We start from the raw sequence: 10,000 nt of genomic DNA, 5'->3' as shown, positions 1-10,000 counted from the left end.
TTGAATCACCAACCTCCACCTCTGAAGTGTGTGTTTGAATCACCAACCTCCACCTCTGAAGTGTGTGTTTGAATCACCAACCTCCACCTCTGAAGTGTGTGTTTGAATCACCAACCTCCACCTCTGAAGTGTGTGTTTGAATCACCAACCTCCACCTCTGAAGTGTGTGTTTGAATCACCAACCTCCACCTCTGAAGTGTGTGTTTGAATCACCAACCTCCACCTCTGAAGTGTGTGTTTGAATCACCAACCTCCACCTCTGAAGTGTGTGTTTGAATCACCAACCTCCACCTCTGAAGTGTGTGTTTGAATCAGTGCTGCTGCATCAGCAATATTAGTGTGACTGGACGGAACCAAAATCAAAAAAGTCTTGTCTGCCATCCAAAATAGGACATCAAATGAAGTGTGGTTCTCTTCCACCTTCATAGTTTAAAGGGCAAAGACTTTGGGTTACTTTCTTGAGAAAGGAATGAGGACTGATGACATTCTTGCTGTATTTTTTGCACACTTATATAAAAAAGATCTACATAACTGAAAGACGTTTATACGTAGTCTAATGTAAATCATTATCAGTTGATAGATCGGCCATTTTGTGCGGTGCTTGTGCTGAGTTGCTGGTTGTTCAGAGTAAGGTGCAGTGTAGTAAGCTTTCCAGTGTGGGGGGTCGTGAAGGTGATCGTACACGGTGGCACCCCTCCACTCTTTTATGCCACAGGAAGGCTTATTATAGCGCGGGGCATAACAATTCCTAGATTAATTTTCCAGCATCCAATTTTTAATTAATCGTGCAGGCAGTCTTAAACACAGAGTACACAAATTGCCCGTGGCCCTTCATAATGAATTCTAATGGAAGAAATTAAAAATTGGTGGGGTGGATTCAGATTGTTCTGCGGCGTTGCTGCGGTTTCGAGCCCACTGGAGCGACTCTGTCAAAGGCAAGGATGTTGCCGTGGTGATGTGGACGCCGTGGCTCCAGCCCTGGCGCGCGAGCAAGGAGGATCATGGGACGCGCTCCGATGAGGCATGAGGGGAGGTCCGGCAAGCCTGCTGGTGTCTCTGATCGAGCTCAGTGACTCCTGCAAGGAGACCTCACATTTCACCGCGCTTTATTCCTCATAGAGTTTGTCTTTATGTGCAAGAAATGATCAGTTACGTATATAAGGACAGAATTGTTTTATTTATACCAAATTATATAACTGTGTTGTTGCCTTTTCAAAAATACATCCATGGTTCTAAATGAGTTCCTTTTAGTAGTTGGACTTCGTAGTCTGAAGTCTATTCATAGTCCGTTTTGAAACAGAAGTGAATAGTGCAGTGAAGGCTACATTGTTAAGATCCATTGAGTGTTAAGATCCATTGAGTGTTAAGATCCATTGAGTGTTAAGATCCATTGAGTGTTAAGATCCATTGAGTGTTAAGATCCATTGATTGTTAAGATCCATTGAGTGTTAAGATCCATTGAGTGTTAAGATCCATTGAATGTTAAGATCCATTGAATGTGCTCATAGATCTGTGGAGTTTGTCTCTCCGTCTTTGGAGGAGCATGAGAGTAGCCTTGCTGTCAGTGGAGAAGTGTGAGTCATTAGGCCTAGTGGTGATCTAGTGCTCTTCGTTGTGGTAATGACTAAAGTATACTGTGTGGTATGTGTTGAGGTGTGTGTTAGTCTTGTGTGTTATACTCTGTGGAAGCCCTGTGTTTTGGGCTCAATGCTTTAAAGATCCATGTGAGTTTGGAGTGGAGCCAAGCCCAGGTGCCAACTGATAACTGCACCGACCATAACTGGCGCTCTGCCAAGCTGTGCTTCCAGTCGTTTCCTCTCTTGCTTTATCTTGCCTATGTCTTTGTCTCTTCCCTTATTCTCCTTCCATGTGCCAACCTCACCCTCTCTTTGTCTGTCTCCGTCCTTGGGTGCCAACCTCACCCTCTCTTTGTCTGTCTCCTTCTATGTGCCAACCTCACCCTCTCTTTGTCTGTCTCCTTCTATGTGCCAACCTCACCCTCTCTTTGTCTGTCTCCTTCTATGTGCCAACCTCACCCTCTCTTTGTCTGTCTCCTTCTATGTGCCAACCTCACCCTCTCTTTGTCTGTCTCCTTCTATGTGCCAACCTCACCCTCTCTTTGTCTGTCTCCTTCTATGTGCCAACCTCACCCTCTCTTTGTCTGTCTCCGTCCTTGGGTGCGGTGAGATTAGTCTGGGAAGACATAGGTACATGTTTGTGTGACTGCTTTGGATGTGAACCATTGACCTGTGTGTGTGTGTGTGTGTGTGTGTGTGTGTGTTCTCTCCTCTCTGGCAGGCCCCTGCACATCCTGGTGTGTAACGCGGCGGTGTTCGGGCAGTCCTGGCGCCTGACAGAGGACGGGCTGGAGTCCACCTTCCAGGTGTGCCACCTGGGCCACTTCCACCTGCTGCAGCTGCTGCAGGACACGCTCAAACGCTCCGCCCCCGCACGGGTGGTGGTGGTGTCGTCTGAGTCACACAGGTCAGTGTGCATGTGGACACACTCACACACACACACACACACACACACACACACACACACACACACACACACAAAAACACACACATTCACACACACACACACACACACACACACACACAAACACAAACACACACGCACGCACGCACGCACACACACACTCACACTCACACGCACACACACACACGCACACACACACACACACACACACACACACACACACACACACACACACACACACACACACACACACACACACACACACACACACACACACACACACACTAGACACTAATGCATATACTAGCGTAAGTAAGTGTAGTAATCAGGACAGAAATGATCTGCTAGTGTGATCTGTCAGCGGTCCAACCTGCCCCATCCAGAGACACAAGCACAAGACAGAACTCTGTGGTATGTATGTGGTAAAGAGATTGGGTGAGATCCCACCACGTTCAAATAGAGACACAAGTGAGGGGTTTCCTTCCTGTGCGGGGCAGGATGGATGGGCAACAGCCAGAAATGCATCGCTGCTCCACTGAGGGACTGATGAGTGAGGACCTCTCCACACAAGACATGTGCCGTGTCAAGGCCCTTCAAATACACACGCACACGCACGCACACACACACACACACTCTCAGACAATCACACATATTCACACCCAAAGCACTTTCCCAGATGTCATCCCTATGCAGTAAAGCGTGTGGGCAGTTTGATGGATGGGCAGGCTCGTGTGGGTTATGATGCGTTCACTGATCGGTCTCGATGAGCTTCTCGTGACCCCTCTGGCTCCCGGCCTGTCAGGACCGCTGCCCGCCCGCCCGGATTCTCTTTGGGTCTTCCAGGGCACACTCACCCAGGCCTTTCAGACGGCCTGTCTCCACCCAGCCATCCGGTCCGTGCGTACAACGCATTGATTTTGGCTGGAGAATGCTGAGAGATTGATGGATGAAGTGGCAGCAGACTGACGCCTAGAAGTCCCAGCAGCATCCCAGCCACACATGTGAAGTTACTCTGGCAGGAGTGGACCTGACCAGCCACACATGTGAAGTTACTCTGGCAGGAGTTGACCTGACCAGCCACACATGTGAAGTTACTCTGGCAGGAGTGGACCTGACCAGCCACACATGTGAAGTTACTCTGGCAGGAGTGGACCTGACCAGGAACGGTTCCGTGCTGGAGAACTCGCTTTAGGAGCTCGTCAGATGAGGAGCTCATGATGGTTGGAGTTGCTCTTTATTGATCTAGAAGGCAGCTCTTCCATAACCCTCCATTGGAAAATACAGGGGCCAGTGAACAGTGTGCTCGGGTGGGGTGGGATGGGATGGGATGGGATGGGATGGGATGGGATGGAATGGGGTGGGATGGGATGGGATGGGATGGGATGGGATGGGGTGGGGTGGGGTGGGGTGGGATGGAATGGGATGGGATGGGGTGGGGTGGGGTGGGGTGGGATGGGATGGGGTGGGATGGAATGGGGTGGGGTGGGGTGGGGTGGGGTGGGGTGGGATGGGATGGGATGGGGTGGGGTGGGGTGGGGTGGGGTGGGGTGGGGTGGGGTGGTGTGGGGTGGGATGGAATGGGATGGGATGGGGTGGGGTGGGATGGGATGGGGTGGGGTGGGGTGGGGTGGTGTGGGATGGGATGGGATGGGATGGGATGGGGTGGGATGGGATGGGGTGGGATGGGATGGGATGGAATGGTTGTGGGGCTCTGCCACAGAGGTAGCCCAGCTAGGGAAGGATGAAGGCTCAGTGGTCCAGTTTGGGCTGGTGATGCCAAAAGCCTAATCTCCTTGGGGCACACACATTGCACTGTCTGTCTGCACGTGTCTGTCTCTCACAAATGTTCTATGTTACACACAATCTCTCTCTCAGACACACACACACACACACACACACACACACACACACACACACACACACACACACACACACACACACTCCCCGGCCCCCCCTCTACACATTATATTTTCCTGCCCTTCTGTCCATCCTGTTGGCTAGCCCTCTATGTCACCTCCCCCATGACGGAGGGATTATTCTGGAGGGAGGTGAAGGAAATAGAAAAAAGAAATGTATCTCTAACACTGGACCCACTGAAGTCTGCTGTTTGTAAGAATTACAGCAATTTTGGGGGGAGCAGCTGAATTCTCTGTCTGTTTGGTGTGTTCTCCTTTAAAGCCTCATCCTCTTTGCTGAGCTGCTCCCTGCGGTTCATTTGTGTGGTGAGAGCTCAGAGGCTCACCCCTGACCCCGCTGGAGATTATATTTCCTCCGGCCTTTGGCGGGACGTAAAACCTTCACCCTGAGGGACAGGTGTGGGTGAATGAGAGGGAAGGATGGAGAGAGAGAGAGAGTGAGTGAGACAGTAAGAAAGAGGTGGGAGTAAAGAGAGTAAAAGAAATAAATAAATACGCTTGCGGATTCAAAATGGAGACTTTATCTCTGGGCCAGCAAGGGTCTCAGGGTGTAATTGGCACTGCAGATAGGGAGGGCTTTCACTTACTCCAGCTCCAGTTCAAGCAAGAGAAATATGATCAAAAAAAGAAATGATGATAAAAAAAAAATGGAGATACTGTCGCCCCTCCTGTCCAGCAATGAAAAGATAAAACGCCATAAATCCCGTAATTAAATACCAGGACCTACTCACCTTGCCTTCTCCGCTAGCTGTAATATTTGCTCAGAGGGTGTTTGGGTGTAGTTAAGGAACATTACTCACATTGAGCTGTCACCATGACAAGGTCACAGGGAGCAGAAGTGCAGAGCTGCAGAAGAGCAAAGGTTAAGACCATGATGAACGCTGGTGATGGTGGTGAATGGCACTGAGGCTTTGTGTTAGAGAGACATTACCAGAATATTCTCTCCCCTCAGGTAATGACAGACACTAGTGTCTAGCATGCCATTCATCACCCAAGGCACATCCCTTTGAACTGTAACATTGTCAATCAGGGTATGGGATGGGATGTTTGTTTGTTTGGCTGACTTAAATTTAAAGACAAGCTATGTTGGCAGGAATCAGTATCAGTATTTCTTATCACATAAACGCACTGGATGTATATAACATTTGTAACATGGTACACATTCAATTTAATCATTCAAATTAGTCTGATGAAACACATTTCCAACTGCTGAGACAGGTACTGAACCAAAAAAAACTGTCAAACTTACACCTTTGCTGAAATGTTAAACGTTTCAGCAGACATTCTGACACTTGCTGTGGTACGCCTTATGGGAGCAGGAGAAGGCAGCTCTAGTTTCTTTGGGAAACCAAGCTTTTCTTAGTAGGCTACCTTCACTCTTTTCCCCAATAGAATACATAGGCTACGGTGTGGTCACACGAAAGAATAGTCATAAGCATTAACTGCAAAAGTATATTAGGTTATTAGGTTTAAGTATTCAAATATTAAATTGTATATAATATTATAATTATTATATTGTGTTATTGTATTATTATTATATTAAATTGTATTATTTTATATTATTTATTTTTGAAGACCTATTCTGTGGAAAAAATAGCTATTTGGTGCATCCAGATGCATCCCCAGTAGAAGTAGGTGAGTGAAAGCCTGTGTGCTGAGCTTTGGGTCAACAAGAGACACACAGTCATAGGAATGTATTAACTTGCATAACCTGGTGCTACTGGTCACTGTGTAGATAAACTGACCATATGGGATATCTCAGTGATAGGGAAAGAAACTGATGCATTAAACACAAGAGCAGCAGTGACCAGTAGCCTACATGAATTAGGAGTGCTTAAGATGTGGGAGGTTGTGAGCTATGTTTATGTTGATGAATCTGAACACCTGGACCAACCTGAACGCAATCTCTTCCTGCATGCTGTTGTGGCAATAAAATGCGCTGGTGTGGAACGGCATTTATATTTCTGTCTTAATCTGATTAGACCACAAAATGTGAATAGAACTAAGAAGAAATGTCATTATTGTGTATTTACATCAAGGATGACATTCATTTCCTGCTGACTGAGCATTTAATTCAAGTGGCACAAATTAAACAACCTCTTCCAAGACGCTTGAGTCTTTGAAGGGGTTTAACCTTTTAAAACTTACATTGTGTGCAAACATGTTATTCGATACGTGTTAACTCCGAGGATATCCTAGATAGATGAATTGCATCAACCGATAACACAGGTTTGGTGCTGCTTCCTTGTTAATTACAGAAATATCTATGCATAATGAGCCATTCTTCCAAATAAAGGGAACTTGATATTTTTTTGCCAGAGAGATAAATCAGACTTGGGCAGTGATAGTTTGTGATTGGCACATTCCAATGTTCCCTGAGAAGAATATGTTGCCATGCCTACATCCCAAAATTCATGCCTTGGTGGAATTTTTCATTTATGGCTGGAGTTTAAGGCAAACGGCCCGGGGATAGGCCATTTTCCTCCACTGCCAAACTAGGGTCCTTGGTTCCGAACAGCTCCATCAGTCAGTGAAAGCACATCATGTGGCAGCCTGAGTGTGTGAGCAGCCCAGGGCCAGCCCACAGAAGAGTGGCCTCTCTCACACACAGACAAAAAGGCCATTGCATTTCTGCTCAACGCACCCTGTGTTTATTTGCTCTGGTGTGTGTGTGTGTGTGTGTGTGTGTGTGTGTGTGTGTGTGTGTGTGTGTGTGTGTGTGTGTGGGTGTGTGTGTGTGTGTGTGTGTGTGTGTGTGTGTGTGTGTGTGTGTGTGTGTGTGTGCAGGTTCACGGATCTGTTGGACACGAGCGGTAAGCTGGATCTGGGCCTGATCTCGCCACCGCAGAAGGAGTACTGGTCCATGCTGGCGTACAACCGGGCCAAGCTGTGCAACCTGCTCTTCTCTGCCGAGCTGCACCGCCGCCTCTCACCGCACGGTGTCACCTGCAACGCCGTGCACCCCGGCAACATGATGTACACCAGCATCCACCGCGGCTGGTGGCTCATGACCCTGCTGTTCACCCTCGCCCGGCCCTTCACCAAGTCCATGGTAAGAGTGCGATAACACACACACACACACACACACACACACACACCTCTCTCTCAGCACTCATACATCACACAGAACAGGCATCTCGGTGCTGGGGGCTCCAGAGCACCAGATAAATCTGCCTGATTGATTAGCACGTTAGCCGGTGTTGCCGTTCGGCAGCAAGTGAGCCTGCTGCTCCGTTAAATCCTCCGTCAGCTAAGAGGGGCTCCTGTGAAAGGCCTCCCCTCCATACCCAGGTGCTGGCCACTCACAGCCAGTGATCCTGCTCTGTGCTGAAGGGTCACTTTGGTCGTGGGTAAGCGGGTGGTCGATTGGAGTCAACTTGTTGTATTTATTCATTCTGGGGCCTCCGGACAGTCTTGAGTTTCAAGAGCAGAAGTTTTTTAGAGCACACTGTGTTGAGAAATCTGCTGCGGTTCAATTTCTCCTGCTTGGTCTCCCTGGGTCTCTTTGTTTCTCTTGTGTTGTCATGGGAGGCAGTGAGAGCTCATACTGGCTGCTCTTTTAGCTCTGCTCAGTTACTGATGTTTAACATACTCTTTGGTTTGGGGGAAATGCTTTTAAACTCTCTTTCTTTTCCCTAGCAGGGCCCTACCATTGATATGGTTTATTGAGTGTCCATATTTATTGAGTCTGATTGTATTGTAGGCATGAATAAGTCAGCTGATGCTATCGAAAGGACACGTGCCTATAGATTCAGTTAACATAGTAAAACATTATGTATGATCTCTTCTTCATGTTCCCTTCTCCCTTTTTTCTGTGCCAGGACTGTGCTGTGGGCCACCCATTTCATTTCATTTGATGGATACTTTGTTTTATATCTTACATTTCTGGATTAGCAATTTTTATCCATTGCCATCCGTACTGTGTTTGCACCCAAGGCAGGCTTTGATCTAGTGGAAGGCAATATTTCACCAAAGCCCATTTCTGGTTAATCGCGTCTGGCTGAGCGGCGAGGGAGGCTGTGCTGCCTGGCGAAGGCTACGTTTTAGCATAGATTTGTGTGTATCACTCCACGGGAACTGGAATATCTCTTGAGCTCTGCCCCAACTCTCATCTTCTGAGATTAGTTGAAAGTATCAATCCTCTTTCATCTCGCCCCTCTCTCCGCTCTCTTTTACTCTCTCTCTCTCTCTCTCTCTATGTCGGAGTTTTTAATCATGGCTTCCCCGACTTCTTTTTGTGCAGAAGACCTGACTCGTGAGACGTCAGACGGTTTCCTAATAATTCATCAGGATAAGTGTTTTATATTGAATGTGAGGAGAAATGTGCTGCTCGTATCAGATGTACTTTAGCGAGATCCGTGGCGTCCTTCCGTTTAGCAGTTTTTTTCCCTTCTCTCTCATAAGAGGGTCTACTAGCTCGCGCCTCAGGTAAATGAAAGACGTTGGAAACTCTAAATGTTTGTAAATAAGAGAGGACAAAGGTGGGCAGCGTAATTAATTTCAAGTCGTGCTGACACTGCCGTTAATTCCTCCGCCTGATTAAGACTCCTGACGGGGGATCCCTATAGCTGAGCTTTTGCTCCTATTTAAATCTAGCCCAGATAAGAGCACAAGACGAACACCTCATCTTCTCTCCCTTCTCTCTCTCTCTCTTTTTCGCTCTCTCTCTGTCTCTAACGCCTGTTGCTGGGCCTAATACAAAACAAAGATATTATATCACTTATTGGTTTGGCGGATGTGGAGATGCTATCGTTTTAATTGCTGGCTGAACACAGGTGGGATCCTGCGAGAGTATGCAAGGTTGCAAACATAAGCAGAATGTCGACAGGAAGAGACCCAAAACAATATTAAAGCTCGACGTGAGTGGGTGTGCGGAGATCCCAGAGCCTGGTGTAGAGGGTCGGGGATGATTTATGCTCTAGCTGTGTGGAGGATCACACACACACACACACACACACACACACACACACACACACACACACACACACACACACACACACACACACACACACACACACACACACACACACACACACACACACACACTCAGACCTGTATGGCAGCCGCTGGCCGGCTCACAAAGGTTTGATTAGGTGCTTAGATAAAGAAAGAGAAAGGTTCTGGAGAATAGTTGGCTGAACCTTATGGAACCTAATGAGAGGAGAGAGCTGTATTCTAGGGGAAGAATGGCACGCTGCTGAATATGCCCATCACTTTTCGGTTTGGTGAAATTTCATCCGTGTCTCATACCAGTTTTAATTGCATTTGCAGGGCATGCAGGATTCAACGGAGAAACCAAATAAATTTGCTGGTCACAAATTCCAAACCAGTCCCCTCCACAAATCCAAAACAATAACATCTTTTAATTCTTCTCCTCAGAGGGATATTGTGGTGCAGCTCTCAAGAATTCATTTTCTTTTCGCTGACTTGCTAAAAAAGGACATCTGTTAAAGAGCCATGACTTTTCTAATCTGGCTATCTCTCCCTGATGTGACTGCTGCCCGTCCTAGCATCTATCCATCTGATAAGGCCCGCTCCCAGCCGTCCCTGCCTCTCCTCCCAGATAAGGGCAGCCATTTAAGAGGAGTCCTCCCTGTCCCTTT

The 10,000-nt window shown here is 47.6% G+C and overlaps 1 protein-coding gene across 1 annotated transcript in view; it reads left to right on the top strand.

The window, feature by feature from the left end:
- The window catches only part of wwox (WW domain containing oxidoreductase), a gene marked incomplete at its 5' end in the record, with an annotated part of 261,734 nt that overhangs the window by 65,247 nt on the left and 186,487 nt on the right, over positions 1-10,000 (top strand). The window contains 2 exons of the mRNA XM_080841900.1: positions 2,299-2,484; positions 7,185-7,449. Of these exons, the coding sequence (XP_080698026.1) occupies positions 2,299-2,484; positions 7,185-7,449 (451 nt within the window). The remainder of the gene's footprint in view (positions 1-2,298; positions 2,485-7,184; positions 7,450-10,000) is intronic.

The sequence above is a fragment of the Sprattus sprattus genome (assembly GCF_963457725.1).
Source record: "Sprattus sprattus genome assembly, chromosome: 7".
Lineage (NCBI taxonomy): Eukaryota > Metazoa > Chordata > Actinopteri > Clupeiformes > Clupeidae > Sprattus > Sprattus sprattus.
The sequence above is the reverse complement of the archived record's forward strand: the minus strand, read 5'-3'. Positions and strand labels throughout refer to the sequence as shown.